This window comes from Podarcis pityusensis (assembly GCF_964106645.2).
Source record: "Podarcis pityusensis genome assembly, chromosome: 15".
In the NCBI taxonomy this organism is placed as follows: domain Eukaryota; kingdom Metazoa; phylum Chordata; class Lepidosauria; order Squamata; family Lacertidae; genus Podarcis; species Podarcis pityusensis.
This window is the reverse complement of record NC_138040.1, coordinates 32,098,865-32,119,824: the sequence shown is the minus strand read 5'-3', so window position 1 is coordinate 32,119,824 and position 20,960 is coordinate 32,098,865. Positions and strand designations below refer to the sequence as shown.

Sequence of the window (20,960 nt, the reverse complement as noted above, 5' to 3'; positions counted from 1 at the left end):
GGAGAGGCTATGGAAAACAGATTTAAAATTCACAGCATGTTGTTCACTGAAAGAAAATTACATGAAAATGATGTACCGGTGGTATTTGACTCCTGTTAATTTAGCAAAAATGTATAGAACAAGTACAAATACTTGGTGGAAATGCAAGGAAGAAGAATGTACCTTTTGTCATATGTGGTGGACATGTAAAGTAACTAAAAATTTCTGGGAGATGATATATCATGAAAGGGAATAAAAGTTTAAAATAACTTTTGTTTAAAAAAGAAGAAGCTTTTTTATTAGGAATTATAGGTACCAAGATACCAAAGGACCAGAAAAGATTGTTTATATATGCAACAACAGCCGCACAGATATTATTAGCCCAGAGATGGAAGAAAGAGACAACCCCGACCTGAGAGGAATGGCAAACCAAGTTGATGGACTAGGCCGAAATGGGAAAACTAACTGGGAAGCTCAGAAATCAAGAAGACAAGAACTTTCTTAAAGAATGGAAAAAGCTTATAAATTATCTACGAGACGATTGTAAACAGGTTAAAACATTAGCAGGAATTTTAACCACACTTGTAAAAGAATAGAAAGTATGGATAATATAGAAGGATAAAAAGTTGGGTAAGTATTGATATGCAGTTGTAAATATTATCATTACGACCCATGGAAGGGATGGGGGAAACTCAGGAGATTCAGAGTAATCTTAATATTTGGATTTTGAATTTTTTGTTGTTGTATGTTTATACTTTTTAAAATCTGAAGGGAAGTTCTCTTTCTGCACATAACTGTGGCATTATGGGAGAAGTATTGCTTCTTTTCTCTTGCATTTTGGGAAGTCTCGCTTATAATCTTTTCTCTGCTTCTGCACACACTGTACAAACCTGTTCTAAACACCAAGACATTCCCTCATTCCTCAGTTCAATATGACCTGTTCTTAATGCATAGCTGACCACATCTATGGAACTCGATTATTATATTCTTTCATGTTATGATCAATCATTAGTAATTGTTTTAGTCATGCTATATCAATCTTTACTTATAATTTAATTAGGAGGTTTCATGCCTGTCTAGTTCCAGCTCCGTTTCCCAGCCTTTAATCTATCGGTGATTAATGTTTATATGTAATTCCCGTCTTGTACCTATGTTAACCAATCAGCAACAAGTTGCTTTGTGTTTGTATCAACCAATCAGCCACAAGCACACCTGTGGCAATGTTTGTAATATTCAATAAAAAAGAGTTCCCGGGGCTTGCCCCGGCAGACGCCTCTCGTATGATACCTGCCACTCGTCTGTCGTGAATTCATTCCAACAAAAATCAAATTTTAAAAATTATATATATATAAAAGTTTCGAGGAAAGTGTCCTACCCATTTACCATGTGAGGACTGGAAGCAAAAAGGGAAAGTTCATGCAGCTTTGAATTTTGACCAGAGAAATATAACACAGCTTCAGCCACCTGGAAATGATGGTTGCTGGAGTGTTGCAGCTCTGCTACTGCTCTTGTGCTCTTGCTTTCTGTGCTTGCCTCCTCAATAGCTGGACCATCTATATATCAACAGCAGTAAATCGGGGGAGCTTATGAGCCACAACAGAAGGTAGAGGTTATTCTGCGTTTATTTAATGAATCTAGAAACATGAAACAACTGGACGTAAGAGAGTTTCTCTTACAAAAGTAAGTGTATAGCTAGTCACATGTTGTGCATACTGTATATTGCTTTGCTATACATAAATTTTGTGGATTCATTTCTTCAGAGCCGTCTTTCCCATTGGGCTTACTGGTGCGTTGCGCCAGGGCGCCGGCCTTTCAGGGGCGCCCCAGCGAGTTGTTGGGATTTTTGACTACGTGCCATTCTGTGCAGCTTCACACAGAGTCAATTAAGAGTTGGCCGACAGCCAAGGATGACTGAACAGATAGGAGTAATCTGCGTGGAGATATGGGACCCTGGATACAGCTTTGCCATTGGTTGAGGTCTCACACAGGCATGATGACTTATGACCTAACTGACTGCAGTGTGTGTTGGTCAGTGTGGAGTCTGAGAGTCGTTTGGAGTTTGTTAAGAGAGAGCTAGTTAAGATTCGTATCTGTTCATGCATATAGTAACGTAGAGTCTGCTGTAAATAATAAACACCTCTAAGTAACCAAGTTACTGGTAGCAGCGTTTTGTTCCTGCTTCGTCCATCCTGCCTGCAACTGATTGCTTTCTGGAACTCTGTGTATGCTCTGCTGAGGTCTGACTAAGATCCTGCAAAAGGTCAATATTGCAAAACACCAATAAGAGTGGGGGAACTGCGTGGCTTTGCCGGCGGCCTCCCCTTTCCCTCCTGCACACCTGCCAGCTGTGCCCCATCAACCATATGGCTGGCAAGTGTGCAGCTTCCTTCCCAAGCCCCCACGGGAGGAGAGCGATCCCCACAGAGGCTTGGGGAAAGGTTGACAACTCTGGGGAACGGGGGGGGCAGCACCAGAGGGATCTTTGCACCATGGCGCTGGATATGCTTAAGACAGCCCTTAATTTCTTTTAGCTGTTGCAGCACAGTGCCACTCCCGACATCCGGGGGGGTTGCGGGCTCACGTCCCATTCACACCCTCGCGGGGCTGGCTGCAGCCCCTCGGGACCAAGGGAATCCCGGGATCATTAGTATTCATTATTCACCGCGCCAGCCAATCGGCTGGCGGCGGGGGCGGGACTTGTAAGGGGCATTTAAGGTCGGGGCAGCCCATACTCGCCCCTTTCTTTTCCTTTCAGCAGCGGCGGTTTCCCTCCCTCCCGCCCTTTAGGTTCTCATCTGGACTTTGCTATGGGCTTCGGCTGGTTGCCGCAAGGGGCCTGGTAGGAGTTTTTCCGTTTGGCTAATTGGCTATATTTTGGAAGCCACTTGGTTTTTTCACCTACCTCATAGCAAAACGTCACAACACCTTGGTTTTGGCGGTTAGGCATTGGCAGGGGTATTATTATGCAAATGAGAAGGGGGGGGAGGAACGCCATCACCTCTCCCAAATGCTGAAGGGTAGTTCGTTAAAGGACTCCAGGGGGCGTCGCCTCGTCCGAAACCTATGGAGGCTAGGGCCTAAAGCGCGCTCCCGAGCGGTAACCCCTCGGGGAGCGCCTAGGGATGTGCATCTCGGGGGCTCCCCCTGTTGGTGCTTAACCCTTCCCGGTTATACCGGTTAGTCTGATAGGGCCAGTGCCTAAAGCCAACACCGCTCTTACCTGTAATCAATAAAGTTGTGGCCATTTTTCGCCCATTAACCTAAATTCGGTGTCCTGTGTCTTTATTTATTCCATTCTGTGGGAGGGGGGCGGGAATAGCCACGCAACTACTGTCCTGGGATTTCATTGTGGATGTCACTGTATCATATTTTATTCCGTTTCCCCCTGTGCTAGTTCTTATTGTGAGTTTGATTTTGTTGCCTCTGTATTTCCACCCTGGAGCTTCCATATGAAGGGTGGACTACTAATCTGTGCTTTTTTCCTGGGGTTACTCAAGGGCACGCAGCTCTGGCATGTTTTGTTTTGATTTTTAAAAGTGTGGCACTTACTGTCACAACTTCATGGTGAGTACCAGCACCATTTTTCTATACAGTGGTACCTCAGGTTACATACGCTTCAGGTTACAGATGCTTCCGGTTACAGATGCTTCAGGTTACAGACTCCGCTAACCCAGAAATAGTACCTCGGGTTAAGAACTTTGCTTCAGGATGAGAACGGAAATTGTGCTCCAGTGGCGCGGCAGCAGCAGGAGGCCCCATTAGCTAAAGTGGTGGTTCAGGTTAAAAACAGTTTCAGGTTAAGTACGGACCTCCGGAACGAATTAAGTACTTAACCTGAGGTACCACTGTATATGTATATAAAGCACTGCTGTTAATGCCTTTGAAATATCAATATATAACTAAATGACTTGTAAAAATACTGTTGAATGGAGAACAAGAGGCAACGCTTAATAAACCTGTTACCTGCATTGGCAGAGAACCATGCATTTGGGAAGAAGATATTAAGGATTTAAACAGAGAATGAATCAATGTAGACATAGCCTGGTACTCAGGAATTAGGATACAGAGGGTGCTGAACCTCCATTGTCTTTATTCAGAACACTGAGGAGCCTCCAGCTAAGGTGAATAGGACATCTGGAAATGGCAGGATATCTGCAATTAAGCTGTCTGGGGGGTTTTCTCCTTCCCGGAATGAACTGGTAGCATCTTTGAAGTTCTCGAAATATTACTGGCTCTTGCAGCAGATTAGATGATCACTGTGGAAGAAAGAGATATTCCTTTCTTAGGGATATAACAACACATTCCTTATATTCCACCCTTCCTCTGTCAGGGAGCCCAGGGCAGCTCGCATCAAGGGGGCAGCAATAAGAACAAAGGTAAAGAAAGCACAGTGCACAAAGAGCGGCGGACAAGTCACCATCAAATGTAACTTGAACTCCTTGCACTTTTGCCACAGGTGCTTCTAAACGGCCATCTTGCCCAAAGGGGGAGCGCGGGTGAGTGGGTGGGTCACTTTTGTGGCGATCACACAGGGTCCCCATATGTTTGACGGCCTATTGATCCCTGTGCCACCACTGTGCTCGCTTCCCCACTGCCACCAACCCGTTTCTCTTGGGTACACACTGAGTCCAGACAGTTGTTAACATTAAACCAAATAAACAAGTTTATTTTATAAGCATTAACAAGTTTATGGTTTCTCAGATAATTTTCTTGTCAGTTTCTTAACCTTAGTTTCTTTACCGGCCTATACTTTCCTAATATCTTCTGACTGATTATCTCAACTGTTTGACTGACTCCTCTTAACAGATTCTCTCCCTCTCTCACATCAGACTAGCCCAACCCACAGACTTATCCTCCCTCCCTCTCTCTTCTCTAACTCCAGACTGACTTCTTAACAACTCTAACTCCTCCCCTTGGGTTCCTATAGGTTAGTCATTTTACAATTAAATTTTACAATTTTACATTTTACAATTAAAGGGGGAGCGCGGGGTGTGTGTGTGGGAGAGAGAAACAGCCTAATGAGCTGCTGCTATTGAGATCCCAGTGGTGGTCCCTCCTTCCATAGCGGCTTCTGAAGTACAACCCTGCCCTGAGGGGTAGGGAGGAGAATCAAGACAATCTGTTTCATCCAATAGCACACCCAAGGCTGCATCAACAGAAGTATAATGTCCAGATCAAGAGAAGTAATAGCACCACTCTATTCCTGGCATCACTAATGTACTAATTTACACAGGCACCCAGGGCACCTCCCTTGGAAACCCTGCCTCTCCTAATTGTTTTGGAATTTGTTGTTGTTGTTGTTGTTGTTTAGTCATTTAGTCGTGTCCGACTCTTCGTGACCCCATGGACCAGAGCACACCAGGCACCCCTGTCTTCCACTGCCTCCCACAGCTTGGTCAGACTCATGTTTGTCGCTTCAAGAACACTGTCCAACCATCTCATCCTCTGTCGTCCCCTTCTCCTTGTGTCCTCCATCTTTCCCAACATCAGGGTCTTTTCCAGAGAGTCTTCTCTTCTCATGAGGTGGCCAAAGTATTGGAACCTCAGCTTCATGATCTGTCCTTCCAGTGAGCACCCAGGGCTAATTTCCTTAAGAATGGATGCATTTGATTTTCTTGCAGTCCATGGGACTCTCAAGAGTCTCCTCCAGCACCATAATTCAAAAGCATCAATGCTTCGGCGATCAGCCTTCTTTATGGTCCAGCTCTCACTTCCATACATTACTACTGGGAAAACCATGGCTTTAACTATATGGACCTTTGTTGGCAAGGTGACGTCTCTGCTTTTTAATATGCTGTCTAGGTTTGCCATCGCCTTTCTCCCAAGGAGCAGGCGTCTTTTAATTTCGTGACTGCTGGCACCATCTGCAGTGATCATGGAGCCCAAGAAAGCCCCTTCTATTTGCCAGGAAGTGATGGGACCAGTGGCCATGATCTTCGTTTTTTTGATGTTGAGCTTCAGACCATATTTTGCGCTCTCCTCTTTCACCCTCATTAAAAGGTTCTTTAATTCCTCCTCACTTTCCGCCATCAAAGTTGTGTCATCTGCATATCTGAGGTTGCTGATATTTCTTCCGACGATCTTAATTCCATCTTGGGATTCATCCAGCCCAGCCTTTCGTATGATGAATTCTGCATATAAGTTAAATAAGCCGGGAGACAATATACAGCCTTGCCGTACTCCTTTCCCAATTTTGAACCAATCAGTTGTTCCATATCCGGTTCTAACTGTAGCTTCTTGTCCCACATAGAGATTTCTCAGGAGACAGATGAGGTGATCAGGCACTCCCATTTCTTTAAGAACTTGCCATAGTTTGCTGTGGTCGACACAGTCAAAGGCTTTGCATAGTCAATGAAGCAGAAGTAGATGTCTTTCTGGAACTCTCTAGCTTTCTCCATAATCCAGTGCATGTTTGCAATTTGGTCTCTGGTTCCTCTGCCCCTTCGAAATCCAGCTTGCACTTCTGGGAGTTCTCGGTTCACATACTGCTTAAGCCTGCCTTGTGGAATTTTAAGCATAAGCATAAAAAAATTCCATGCATGGACAAAGGCAACAGGCATGGAATTTTTTAGGAATCTGTTTTAATCTTTCACCCATCCTGCTTTCTCCCCCACCCCAATGCACTTGGACATAATAGGTTCTCTCCAACTAACTTTTACTCAGAGTAGATTTATTTAAAATACTGGACCTTGGCCACATCTGTTAATCTCTACATGCCATCCAACATTTCCCAACCCAAAGCTGGGGTTCCCAACCCAAAGCCCCAGGCTGCCTTGGCCTGCCACACCACCATGACTGCCACCAGCTATAAACCTGCAAGCACACCTAGACCCAACACAGCCACACACACACAAACACACACACACCTGCAAGCAGTTGGGGGGGTATGATCCATAGCTGTCAACTTTTCCCTTTTCTTGTGAGGAATCCTATTTGGAATAAGGGAATTTCCCTTAAAAAAAGGGAAACGTTGACAGCTATGGTATGATCTCTATTAACTATGAGTAAGACTAGCATTGGACTTAACCCCATGTGAGCCATTCATAGAATATGAAAGGAAGAGGGTGGGGGAGATGATTCAATTCAGTTACACTTGAAGCCAAATCTATCAAATGTCCATTTTCTGAAATAATATGAAAACCCAAATGCAACCATGGTACAAAATTTGCGGTTATCTGAATATTGCAACGTAGTTCTCCAACTCAACGATGTTTACAAAATTGCTTACATTATAGGGAGATAATGTATAAAAACGAATACAACATACTAAAATGCACTGTATTTGGAGAAACTGCTTGCAAAAAATGTGTACGTGAAAATGGGGTTTTAGGAGAAACTTGCACTAAAATGCTGATTAATTTTCATGATTTTTTTTTTAATTGCAGATTGCTGCAGAAATTTAGAGAATTGGGGGGGGGGGAACCTGGGCAAACCACATGGTTTCCACCAGGTCCAGCCGAGCTGCTGTGGGTGTTTTAATTTTGCGACTTAATGAGATTGTAGGGATTTTGTGGAAGCAAATGTGTTAGGTTGCCTTGCGTACTTGGGCTGCTTTGTTTTTGCAGAGAAAGATATAGCCTGGGTTGGTTAGTTGGTTGGTTGGTTGGTTGGTTGGTTGGTTGGTTCACTTGTTTGTTGCCTGACTGGATTTGTGGGGGTAGGTTTGCTTTTTGGGGAGGGCAGGAATGTTTCCTAGGTGGGTTTCGTGTTTCCTGGAGGAGACCCCTGTCCTAAAGTAAGAAAGTATTTGCTCTTACCAAAATATTGACACACAAATTCGCATTCCTGTTGAGTCTCAAATCTATTGGCATTGCCACCACAGCCACGGTGGATAAACCGTTCACATTTCTTGGTGGACATATTGAAGAAATACCGTACATTGGATTCCTTGCACTTTCCAACAACTTTAGTGAGTCTGCATCTTGAAGGGAAAATAACTGGTGGGTAAAAGGAGAAGAAAGGCAGGGTTTGTTATATATAATCTGAAAGTCTGAAACAGAGAATATGATGACAGCTGAGGCTATGATTCTGACACCTGAAAATTTTAATTATGCAATGAAGAAACCTATAGACAAGAATCCAGTAGTCATACTGACAGACCTAAAGTCCAACTGAGACTAGGGTCACAGGCACACCATAAATTTAGGAAACATTTCATGCACATTTGAACCACATAGGTTCCCCCAAAGAATCATTGGAACTGCAATTTGTTAGTGGTGCTAAGAATTGGGTATCTGTGAGGGGTAAACTGCAGCTTCCACAATTGTGTGAGGGTAGGCTTGTGCTTTAAATGAATGTGGCTGGTGGCTGTATGGATGTGGCTGTTGTGGTTTATTCCAGAGTTCTTAAAATGAATTGAACATATTTTAGCACCACAGCAAATTTAGTGAAACTGCATTAAGGTTTGCTGCATGAAAAAATGCTTGGGGAGAGAAATGCTTGTGAAACCATAACCCTGAAGCCTATATTCCAAGGCAGACATTCCATACCTCCTGCCCTGTTCCTGCGCTGGTTCTTTCAGCAGTTTTCCACTTCCACCTAGGTAAAGGCAAAGGGACCCCTGACCATTAGGTCCAGTCATGACCGACTCTGGGGTTACGGTGCTCATCTTGCTTTATTGGCAGAGGAAGCCGGCATACAGCTTCTGGGTCATGTGGCCAGCATGACTAAGCTGCTTCTGGCGAACCAGAGCAGCGCTCGGAAACAGCGTTTACCTTTCCGCTGGAGCACTACCTATTTATCTACTTGCACTTTGAGGTGCTTTCGAGCTGCTAGGTTGGCAGGAGCAGGGACCGAGCAATGGGAGCTCACCCCATCGCGGGGATTCGAACCACCAACCTTCTGATCGGCAGGTCCCAGGCTCTGTGGTTTAACCCACAGCGCCACCTGCATCCCTACTTCCACCTACTCTAGTATAAAACTGAAGTATAGCTTAATACAGCAGGTGAGGCAACACATTGGTCAAGAGGACTATGGCAGCCAGTGAGGTGTTATGGTTAGTGTTTTGTATGTGACCTGGGAAACCAGGGTTTGAATCCCCACTTGGCCATGAAGCTCACTGGGTATGGCCTTGGGCAGTCACTGTCTCTCAAGCCTAGCCTACCTCACAGGGTTGTTGTGAGGATAAAATGGGGAGGGGAGAGCCATGTATCAAACAAACAAACAAATAGGTAACTAGGGATCCAATGGGAATCAGCACAAAGGGCTCCATACTCCATCACACCCTAAAGTGTGGTTTTAAAAAAAGTTTCCTCTTACCGTAAGATTCACACACGTGAGTGCAATCTGTAAGAGATACAAAATTATTTTCAGTGCCTCCACAGCCACTGTAAATGAATTTCTCACACTCTAGGGTTTTGATGTTGAAGAAATAGCGTGGATAATTTCCTCTGCAACTTCCATGGCTTTTGGCGATTTTGCATATACGGGGTATTCCAGCTAGTGGATCAAAGAACAAAGACAAGTCTCGTGTGTACATAATTTCAAAGTCAGAAGTGCAAAAACAATGGAAGTGTGACTCCAGCTCCTGAAATTATCTAAGTAGGCAATGAAGGACCTTCTGCAGTGGGATCCAGTGATCACACTAACAAACCAAAGCCTAATTGAAATTAGGGATATGTTCAAATTACCACTGTCCTGAACATTAAAATCTCATCCCTATGGGATGCCATGAAACATGTTATCAGAGGCCAATGCATAAGCCAATCCAACATGATGGAGAAAAGGAAAGGGAACTTTTCCTTCTTGATTACATAGTGAAATACGGGATCTGGAAATTTCTTATACCTCTAAAGGTGGCCACAGTTCTTTCGCTTTGGAACTCTGCATGGGCATTGCAGTTCATGCAACTGCTACTCTGCTGCTATCTGCCCATGCCCTGGAGTTGCTATAAAGAGCCATGGAGACAAAGGGTGACTGGATTTTGCACCAGCCCTGTCAGATATTTTCTAATGGAAGGAAGAATCCCTTCTGGAGTCTGGCCATGGCTGCCTAAGAGTAGGCTCATGTCAGGGGCTGGACTGAGGAGGAATGGTGGGGGCCGCCACCCCCTTCTCCTGAAGGGCGGGAGGGTAGTATAGCTTTAGAACAGTTGTTTGCAGAAGGGCATAGATCAGAGGGGGAAAGCTGGGAAATACTGGGTGAGGAACAGCTGGAAGAGGAAACACCGAGAGAGAGACAGTTGACAGATTCAGTGTCCTTGGAAAGCATTCCTGACCCCCCCCCCCCTTTACCTAAGACTAGACGGGCTTGGAACGTGATAGAACAGAGAGCTCAGCAACAACAACCTCAGATTACCTGAAGTAGGAGTGGCGTAGATTAATATAGACGTAGGGGGTGAACCTTTACTGGGAGCAACGCCATTTCTAGAGAAATAGGGATAACTTTGTCTCTTGCTGTGATTACTAAAAAAACTAACTGGTCAGAAGCTCCTTTCTTTTTACCTACTTATTTACTGCCACTAGGGGAGGGATCGGATTCCCCGAAGACTGACAGCTCACTACTTTATATTTCTCAGTTTGAAAAACTGGAAAGATACTTTTGTTGCAGCACATCATAAAATCAATTATATTATTTGCAGCTATATGCAAGTTAGTGTTGCTGTATTGTGTATGGTTTATCTTCTACTGGAGAAGACTAGTCAGTCAAAAAGCAACTGCATACAGACATTCAGTTTGGCTGTTATTTGAATTGTGTAATGGTACACATTACAGGAGGCAGCAGTGAAAACCATCCCAATGAAAAGGAAATGCAAGAAAGCAATGCAAGATTGAGGGCGCAAGGAGAAGGGGACAACAGAGGACAATGTGCTCTGGTCAATGAAGTCACAAAGAGTCGGACACGACTAAATGACTAGACAACAACAACACACATTATTTTAATTGATTTTTATCTTCTCAGACATTCCGTTTGTCATTGTGCCAACATACCTAAAGAAAACCAAAGTAAGCCAAAGGCTTTTTGACCATAAGTCTTGTTCAGTGGTCTCAAATAAAATTTGCAATATGTAAAATATACCAAAAATCATTTCAAACAATGATTTCTCTTCAGTTATGTTTAAGGGGAGAGGATGTTGCCTTTCTGGGTTTGTATGGAGGGGTTTGGAGAGAGAGATAATAATATTGTACTTGGAGGCCTTTCATGTTTTCAAGAAAAGGGGAAATGCACCCATCAGAGTTTCTCAAATTTTGAAATGTGCCCATTTGCCCCAAAATGTTCACAGCTCCTGCCCTAAAACAGCAAGTTATTTGTTCTTACCAAAGCGTCCACATTCCTGATAGCAAGAAGCATACTTCAAAAAGTTATTTGCATTCGGTTCACATCCACCAAAAATAAACTTCTCACACTTCATGGTTTCAGTATTGAAGAAAAAACGTGGAATACTACCTCTGCAGCTTCCTATACTTACAGGGAGTTTGCATATATCAGGTAGAGTAACTGGTGGGTAAAAGAAAACAAAGGCAAGTCTCATATAAACATTATATCAAAGTCTGAAACGCAGAAAGCAACGACATTGACCATGTGAGTCCTGAAGATAGCCCTCCTAAGTATACAATGAGGAACTTCTGAATGGGGATCTAATAGTTATGGTAACAGACCAGCAGCCCAGTTGAAACTTCGGTGCTGTTGTGATTTCTCCGTAGCCCTTTAAATGGATTTAGCATAATTACCACCATAGTAAATTTGAGTGGAAATCTCTTGGGGCTTGGGGCTACAGAGCTAACTCAGACCACTGAGATACATGGTAAGAGAAAGGTTTGACAGACCATCACCCTGAAATCCTACAAACCTATAGGAACATTCCAACTCAGATGGAAAGTATGAGCTTGCCACAACTTTAGACTCAACAAATCCCAAATTCTCTTCCAGTGCTATAATTCAGTGGTTCAGCATTTGGCTGAGTGAAGAATGTTAGGGCTGTGTCCACTTCTGAAAGCCAAATATTAAGAATGAGATTGACAAACTGGAGAGTCACCGAGGAGAATAGAGGGACCAGGATTATAAAGGGATATAGTTTGTTCTGAGGAGAAAGTTTAACAAGAATAGATAGTTTGGAGCTACTGAAAGTTACTTCAAATGGAAAGTATGAGGTTGCTTCAACTTTGGGCTAGATGACCACCATCACCACCCCACAAAAACAAAAAACTTCTCTTCCAGTGCTATAATTTGGTTATTCAGCATCTGGCTGAATGAAGGAGGATAGGGTTGTGTCCAGTTCCAGCTGAGAGTTACTTTCCTCTTCTCAATAGTTTAGCATTGTGTGTCAGCTGGGAAACTGAAATCCAAGACTTCTGGAAGAAGCCAAGTTGTCTACCCAGTGACCAAAAACCAAAAACAAAATAAAACCACAGATCCTGTATTGAGAAGAGCAGGATTCCATAAAAGCTCTGATCCAGTCCTTTGAACAGGCTGAGACAGATAACTGAAGGGAGCGGCAGAGCCAAGGATAAGTTGATTCCAAATCTGAGAGTTTCCCAAAGAGACCCACATTGTGCCTCTTAGGAGTCATTGTACCAAAACCAATATGGGCCAAACATCATGCTGCTCTCTGCCACTCCGGTGAGTACCACCTGCAAGGTATCTTGGCTGATGCAGTGACACAGCACGATATTCCTGAGGATGCCAGAAGTCAACACTAACCATGAACAAAGCTCATATGTCCACACCCTGAACCATGGCTGATTTGAGCTTAGTTGGCAAAGATTGCTGAAGAGAGAGATCAGACTATTCAAGGGTAGGTTTACTCCAAATCTGAGCATTCCCATAATTTTGCTTCCCTGGGAACATAGTATAAAGTTTAAAAGAGTGACTCACAGAACAACCAGAGTATCACTGGTCTACTATGGTCCTGGGCAGAGTACTAGAATGCCAGCATCTTTCTGAGGATTCCATGTCATGAAATTCAACTATCCAAAAATGCATTGGAATTAATTGTCTTGTTTAACTTATAGAGTCATCTATTTGAATGGATCTACTCTGAGTGAACCGTCATTGGTTACAACCCCACATGTCTTCATCTTGAGCCACCACAGATTTAAGCCACCAAGCCATGAAGAAGCCATGGAGCTCCTTTGAAGATCCAGATTTGATCAAGCTGATGTAATTGCTCACTGGGCAAATTCAGGTTGTTGCTTGGGCCTCCAACTGTTATAGAAAGATCAATATAAGTGGGCACATTTGTTGCTTGGGAAAAATCAAGTTCCACGTCCCTTGGACCTTAAGGAGGGGGGCAACCCTAAGTAGAGAGGCGGGTTAAAGAACTGGAGAGATATAGGGGGAGGTAAAGCCATGATACACAAAAGATTTAGAAGTTGTAAAAAGAGAGAGCTCATACCTGTATCCAACACAGAGATGCCCAGCAGCTCAGGCCAGGGTGCGAAAAGGCCCACGATGAGAGACAGGAGGATGAAGGGACCACACTGCATGGCGACTCTTCGATAAGAATGTCCCGTGCCAGGGGAAGGGATGCTATATCATGTTCTTCAAAGAAATGGAGCCCATCAATTGGGCATGAAAAAATGAATTACCAATCTCTAGGGACACTCTGGATCTACTCTAATGATTCCAATGTAATTTCCTGTTCTCATTAAAATATTCTTCCACATCAAATAGGGACACATTGGAACTCTCAAATGTTTCAGTTCCGTGATATGATGTTGATACAAACCTGATCTTTGGTCATGCAAAGTTTATGGCCTTCTTCCGGTTTTTTCTTTTCTTTCAACTGCATGTAGCAAGGCCTGAGAACAGATCATAAGAGTGCTTACGGTCGACAGCAGTGTTCGCCAACTAGGTGCCCTGCAGATGTATTGAACTAAACTCCCACCAGCCCCTGCCAGCTCAGATTGGTGAAGGTTGGTCCACAGACTCTCAGTGTCAATGCAAACATGAAGTTCATGCAATATGTTATACACACATACCTCATGGCGGGGGGATAGATTTGGAGCCATTTATTCCATTTTTAATTCAGCCAGAGAAAAAGAACAGTCTTGACTTGGCTGGAAAAGATTGTTATTTAATCTCTGGATGGCCACATGAACATGTCTGGAAGTACAGTGGTACCTCAGGTTACATACGCTTCAGCTTACATACGCTTCAGCTTACATACTCTGCTAACCCAGAAATAGTACCTCAGGTTAAGAACTTTGCTTCAGGCTGAGAACAGAAATCGTGCTCCGGCGGCGTAGCAGCAGCGGGAGGCCCCATTAGCTAAAGTGGTGCTTCAGGTTAAGAACAGTTTCAGGTTAAGTACGGACCTCCGGAACGAATTAAGTACTTAACCCGAGGTACCACTGTAAGCTGTTCTGATGCCAGCATCTCCCCAAGAATTCCAAGTGCTGACACTGAGAATGTCCAGCAGGCATTACGTCCTCATTCTTTGTCACCACCAAGCCCTTTCCACAAAGAATCCTGGGACGTGGAGTTGCTTAAGGGCTCTCGAAATTATTTCTCAGTGTGGGCTCTCCTAACCACTCTCGGCACCCTTAAAAAACTAGGGTTCCTGGTACTCTTTGGGGGAAGCCAGGACTAGCAACATGGTTTAAGTCTGCTTTAGATGTCTAGTGTGGGTGTGACCACAGACTCCTAATGGGGAGGGGGTGTAACGTGTGAACGCTTGCTGTCCAACTGTGTTGCTCCCCCTGTGCTTTTTATCCACACATTCCAGGTGGGTGGTGAGTTACAGACTGCACCACCACTCCACTCTGGCTTTCATAGCTGAAGTGGTTGGTGCAGACGCCTTTATACAGTTCTCACAAGCCATCGATTCCATAAGAACTAGCCCAGGCTACTTTGCAGTACTTTGTTTCCTTCATTGTGTTCACACTAGACGTCAGCACTCGAGTTATCTTAGTCACCTATCCATACCTGGAAACTGTAAGCTCACATCATGGCAGTAGAAAGGGTTATGCTGTTCTTAAAGCTGAATTAAAATCCCTCCCAGGACACTTCCAGATGAAGACAAATGCCCTTTGGGAGGGTGGTTCCCATGACCAGGAGATACGCAAGGCAGCTCTGGAGGGTTCGCCCAGGTGTCCTTTGCATCTAGGAGTTCCTTTTGACAGCTCTGCCTGATTGGCCAGCTATGGCTGCTCCTGGACAGGGAAAGTCTGGCCACATGTTGGTAACCTTGAGGCTGGATTACAACAATGTGATCTATGTGGGGCTGCCCTTCGGCCTCATCTGAAAGCTCCAGTTGGTGCAAAAGGGTGACAGAATTGTTAAAAGGTCTGCACTGGCTGCGCATCTACTACTGAGCCAAGTTCGTTGTCTTTGTGTTAGGGTAATTTAAAAGTCCAAAATACCTAAGGGCGGCCTAACATCTCATCTGTCAGCTTAAACACTTAGATCATCTGGAGGAGCATCATGTCTTGTCCCCGGAGTTGGTGAGGCTCATCTGACAACAAGAATCCAAACCTTTAGCCTTTTGCCCAGTCCTAAGGACTGCTCAGCCAACAGAGATTCAGCAGGCAGTGAATCTTTAAAGGCCTGCTGAAAACATTTTTATAATGACAGCTTTATGCCAGCATTTAAGAAAATATTTAATGGTTAGTTGATGTTCTCTAATCTATTTTTTTTTACATGTTTTATGATATATGTAGATAATGTAAATCACTTTGATATTTAGATGATATAGCAGCATATAAATATTTTTGTAAATAAAATCATCTAAGCTCCCCATAAAGAAATAGTAAGCCATAGAAGACACTTAACAGCATTAATGTGGATTTAATAGCAGATGAATTAATGTGGACAAAACCCCATACTCAAGATCCAGAATACAGAGGATGCTGAACTACTGTTGCACTTATTCAGAATATTCAGCTGGGGTGAATGGAAGGACATCTGTAGATTGGCAGGACATCTGGAATTTAGCTGTTGTCTTCTTTCACATGAGCAGGGGGCATTTTTGAGGATGCCAAAATATTACTCATCTTTCACTACTGTGGAAGAAAGAGAGAATCTTTGTGGTGGATCAAATGATACAAAGAAGAAGAAGAAGCAGAAGAAGAGGACGACGAGTTATAACCCTCCGTCCCCGTTCCTCTCCCAGAGAGCCCAGGGCAGCCCACAGCAAAGATGAAGCATTAGGAAGAAGGTAAAAGCACAGTACACAGTACATCTCAGGAGCAACTCAAGGTGATAAGAGGTGAGCAGACCTTCCTTCAGAAACAGATGCCATTGTTCATTTTCCTTTCAAGGAATGATATCGTCAAGCATTGTGAGTTTTATGGGGGCAGAACATTCTTGAATGTTCTCAAATACAAGCTTGCAGCAGTTGTTTATCTCGTGAGTCTGTGGGGCTCATGGTCAACATTCAGAGGCAGATGATATATTTCCTGCCTATAGAGCAGTTCTGTGTCTCTTTCTATGCTTTCTGTTATACTGTCTGTTTCTTTGCTTCTGTAACTGGATGAGGTCTTAGGAGCTGAAGTTTTGGGACTTTACTGGGGATCCAGTAAGATCCCATATGCTTTTAAACCTCAGTAAACTATAACTGAAGGGACGCGGGTGGCGCTGTGGGTAAAACCTGAGCACCTAGGACTTGCCGATCATCAGGTCGGCGGTTGGAATCCCCGCGGCGGGGTGCGCTCCCGTTACTCGGTCCCAGCGCCTGCCAACCTAGCAGTTCGAAAGCACCCCTGGGTGCAAGTAGATAAATAGGGACCGCTTACTAGCAGGAAGGTAAACGCCGTTTCCGTGTGCTGCGCTGGCTCACCAGATGCAGCTTGTCACGCTGGCCACGTGACCCGGAAGTGTCTTCGGACAGCACTGGCCCCCGGCCTCTTAAGCGAGATGGGCGCGCAACCCCAGAGTCGGAAACGACTGGCCCATACGGGCAGGGGTACCTTTACCTTTACTTAAACTATAACTGAAGAATTCTACTGTCTTAGTGTGTGTTTCTCCTTTGGAACCCTGCACGGGAGTTGCAGTTCATGCAATTGCAATCTGTTGCTATATGCCCATGCCCTGGAGTTGCGCTAAAGAGTCATGGAGACAGGGAGTGGCTAGATTTTGCACCAGCCCTGTCAGATATTTTCTACCTGAAGGAAGAACCCCTTCTGGAGTCTGGCCATGGCTGCCTGAGAGTAGGCTCAGTACTTTAGATTTCTCAGTTTGAAAAGCTGGAAAGATACTTATGTTGCAGCACATCATAAAATATATGATATTATTTGCAGCTATACTGAAGTTGATGTTACTGTATTCTGTATGGTTTATCTTCTACTGGAGAAGACTGGTCAGTCAAAAAGCAACTGAGAACAGATATTGAGTTCGGCTGTTATTGAGTACAGTGGTACCTCAGGTTCCATACGCTTCAGGTTACAGATGCTTCAGGTTACAGACTCCACTAACCCAGAAATAGTACCTCGGGTTAAGAACTTTGCTTCAGGATGAGATCAGAAATCTTGCTTTGGCGGTGTGGCAGCCGAGGGAGACCCCATTAGCTAAAGTGGTGCTTCAGGTTAAGAACAGTTTCAGGTGAAGAACGGACCTCCGGAACGAATTAAGTACTTAACCCGAGGTACCACTGTAATGGTACACATTATTTTATTTTAATTGATTTTTATCTTCTCAGACATTCTGTTTGTCATTGTGCTAAGATACCTTGAGAAAAGTAAGCCAAAGGCTTTTTGACCATGAGTCTTGTTCAGTGGTCTCAAATAAAATTTCCAATATGTAAAATGTACCAAAAATCATTTCAAACAGTGCTTTTTGTTCAGTTGTGTTTAGGTTTTAAGGGGAGAGGATGCTGCCTTTCTGGGTTTGTATGGAGGGGTTTGGAGAGAGAGATAATAATATTGTACTTGGAGGCCTTTCATGTTTTCAAGAAAAGGGGAAATGCACCCATCAGAGTTTCTCAAATTTTGAAACGTGCCCATTTGCCCCAAAATGTTCACAGCTCCTGCCCTAAAACAGCAAGTTATTTGTTCTTACCAAAGCGTCCACATTCCTGATAGCATTGACTTTCAGTCAGAAAGTTATTTGCATTCTTTCGACAGCCACCGTAAATGAAGTTCTCACACTTCAGGGTTTCAACATTGAAGAAAAAACGTGGAAAACTTGCTCTGCATCTTCCTTCTTCCTTAGGGAGTTTGCATATATCAGGTAGACAATCTGGTGGGTAAAAGCAAAGAAAGGCAAGCCTCATATAAACATTATATCAAAGTCTGAAACACAGAAAGTAATGACATTGACCAGGTAACTCCACCTCACAAATAAAAACAGTAATTAACTCACATTTCTACCAGATCTAAATTTATACAAATATGTTTTCACAAACCTTCTCTTTGAGATTCCCTAAATCTCTGGATTTCCCTCCTTACCCTCTTCTGGTTCCTTATATTAACTAAGTTCTTCTGCATATCCATTCTTAAACCTTTTCAATTATTATTTCCCTTAATTTTATCTAATTTTCTGCTAGTTGCAAGCATTTACTTAAATGCTTTACTTATATGTATCAACCTGTTTGCAGTATTTTAGCACATAAATAATAAACGATTCCCACTCTTTTTTAAACTTCTCATTGCCATAGTCTCTGAGCTTTGCCGTTAATTTTGCCATTTCTGCATAGTCCATTAGCTTGATTTGCCATTCTTCTTTCGTTGCTATCTTTTCGTCCTTCTATCTTTGGGCTGACAATATTTGGGCAGCTGTTGTAGCATACAAAAATATTTTCTTATCTTCTTTGGGGAGTTCAGTTCCTATCAGTCCTAGTAAAAAAGCTTCAGGTTTTTTAACAAAAGTTAGTTTAAACATTTTCTTCAGTTCATTATAGATCATTACCCAGAAGCTTTTAATAACCTTACATCCCCACCACTGGGCTGTATCCAGTTCTAGCTGAGAATCACTTTCCTGTTCTCAATAGTTTAGCATTGGGTGTCAGCTGGGAAACTGAAATCCAAGACTTCTGGAAGAAGCCAAGTTGTCTATCTATGAACCAAAAATCAAACAAAAAAAATGGGCCAAACAACATGCCATTCTCTGCCACTCTGGTGAGTACCAACTGCAAGGTATCTTGGATGGCATAGTGAAACAACACATTTTCCTGAGGATGCCAGAAGTCAACACTAACCACGAACAAGACTCCTATGTCCACACCCTGAGCCCTGAGCTTAGTTGGCAAAGATTGCTGAAGAGAGAACAGAAATCGTGCTCCTGCGGCGCAGCAGCAGCGGGAGGCCCCATTAGCTAAAGTGGTGCTTCAGGTTAAGAACAGTTTCAGGTTAAGAACGGACCTCCGGAACAAATTAAGTACTTAACCCGAGGTACCTCTGTAGTTCCCAGAATGTTGCTTCCCCGGGAACATAGTGTAAAGTTTAAAGAGTGACTCACAGAACAACCAGAGTATCACTGATCTACTGTGGCCTTGGGCAGGGTGCTAAAATGGATCTACTCTGAGTAGAAATATGTTGGATACAACTCCACAGCTCTTCATTTTGAGCCACCATGGAGAATCCATTGAGCTCCTTTCAAGGTCACATGTTCACTCACTGGGCAAAGTCAGCCCAGGGAATCTTTGTAGGCACACAAGCTCCTCAAACTCCCATAGCGTCATCAATATAATTGGGTGCATGTGTTGCCTACAAGAAAGCAAGCTCCACATCACTTGGGCCTTATGGAAGGGGGCAACCCTATGTAGAGAGGCAGGTTAAAGAATTGGAGAGAAATAGGGGGAGGTACAGCCATGATACACATAAGATTTAGAAGTTGTAAGAGGAGAGAGAGCTCATACCTGTATCTGACGCAGAGATGCCCAGCAGCTCAGGCCAGGGTGCGAAAAGGCCCAAGATGAGAGACAGGAGGATGAAGGGACCACACTGCATGGCGACTCTTCAATGGGACTGTCCAGTGCTAAGGGAAGGGACGCTATATGGTGTTCTTTAAGGAAATGGAGGCAGTCATCTGGGCATGAAAAAGCAATATCTAGGGACAATCTGGATCTACTCTATTAATTACAAGGATATTTTCTGTTCTCAATAAAGTATTCTTCTACCTCAGCTCAGGACATGTTGGAGCTATGAATTATATCCACAGAAGACTGAAACATCCTGGAAGGATTTCAGTTCCGTGACATGGTATTGATATAAACCTGTTCTTTTGTCATGCAGCGCCCATGCCCTTCTGTTCCTCTCTGGTGTGGGTGCTGTGGAGTAATGGGTTTATTAGGCAGGACAGGATAAGATAGGAAAAGAAATATGAATATAAATATCCAGCAACTCTTATTAAGACCATCATATAAGTGCCTGGTACATTCAACTTTTATTGTAGCAATAAAGTTTGGTTTATTCTCACCACGTCTCATATTTGGCTATTACGCTATATTGTGTTCTTTAAGGAAATGGAGGCAGTCATCTGGGCATGAAAAAGCAATATCTAGGGACAATCTGGATCTACTCTATTAATTACAAGGAAATTTTCTGTTCTCAATAAAATATTCTTCTACCTCAGCTCAGAACATGTTGGAGCTATATGTATGATTCATGGACTGGATATGACACATGTAATTTATGTATTATATTTTGTATTTGTTTATATGTATATATAATGATAAACCAATAAAAACTCATTTTGAAAAGAAAAAAGAAGACTTAAACATCCTGGAAGAATTTCAGTTCCGTGACGTGGTATTGATATAAACCTGTTCTTATGTCATGCAGCGCCCATGCCCTTCTGTTCCTCTCTGGTGTGGGTGCTGTGGAGTAATGGGTAGATTAGGCAGGACAGGATAAGATAGGAAAAGAAATATGAATATAAATATCCAGCAACTCTTATTAAGACCATCATATAAGTGCCTGGTACATTCAGTGTCAGGGAACTGACATCGGAGACCAGCAGAGAGAGAAGGAGAGGGAACCAGCAAGGAGAGAGAGAGGGTTTCCGAGGGGGAAGGGAATCAAGGTGACACCAAGAAGGAAGGAGGGGATGAGAGCACTTTGGAGGGAAGGCTCAGGGACTCTTCCAGTGAGATCAGTGGGGAGAGT

At 43.5% G+C, this 20,960-nt stretch overlaps 1 protein-coding gene and 1 long non-coding RNA gene across 2 annotated transcripts; both read right to left on the bottom strand.

Annotated features, from left to right (window-relative positions):
- Window positions 1-4,083: 4,083 nt before the first annotated feature.
- Window positions 4,084-13,414, bottom strand: LOC308463841 (carboxypeptidase inhibitor SmCI-like). The gene is made up of 5 exons (XM_080982634.1): window positions 13,313-13,414; window positions 11,236-11,415; window positions 9,238-9,417; window positions 7,737-7,916; window positions 4,084-4,235 (listed from the first exon to the last, which is right to left on the bottom strand). The coding sequence occupies exons 1-5, from the start codon at window positions 13,401-13,403 to the stop codon at window positions 4,225-4,227; spliced, it is 642 nt and encodes a 213-aa protein (XP_080838760.1). The 5' UTR covers window positions 13,404-13,414; the 3' UTR covers window positions 4,084-4,224.
- A 2,271-nt stretch (window positions 13,415-15,685) lies between these two features.
- On the bottom strand, window positions 15,686-19,901 carry LOC308464452. Its single transcript, XR_013980055.1, has 3 exons — window positions 19,712-19,901; window positions 17,914-18,093; window positions 15,686-15,920 (listed from the first exon to the last, which is right to left on the bottom strand). It is a non-coding gene; the product is annotated as an uncharacterized lncRNA (long non-coding RNA).
- Window positions 19,902-20,960: the final 1,059 nt, after the last annotated feature.

Coding starts and splice junctions, on each gene's coding strand:
- LOC308463841 (XM_080982634.1), bottom strand. CDS start 13,403: ATGCAGTGTGGTCCCTTCATCCTCCTGTCTCTCATCGTGGGCCTTTTC. Junction 9,418..11,235: donor TCAGGAATGTGGACGCTTTG/GTAAGAACAAAT, acceptor TTGATCCACTAG/CTGGAATACCCCGTATATGC. Junction 7,917..9,237: donor TCACGTGTGTGAATCTTACG/GTAAGAGGAAAC, acceptor TTTACCCACCAG/TTATTTTCCCTTCAAGATGC.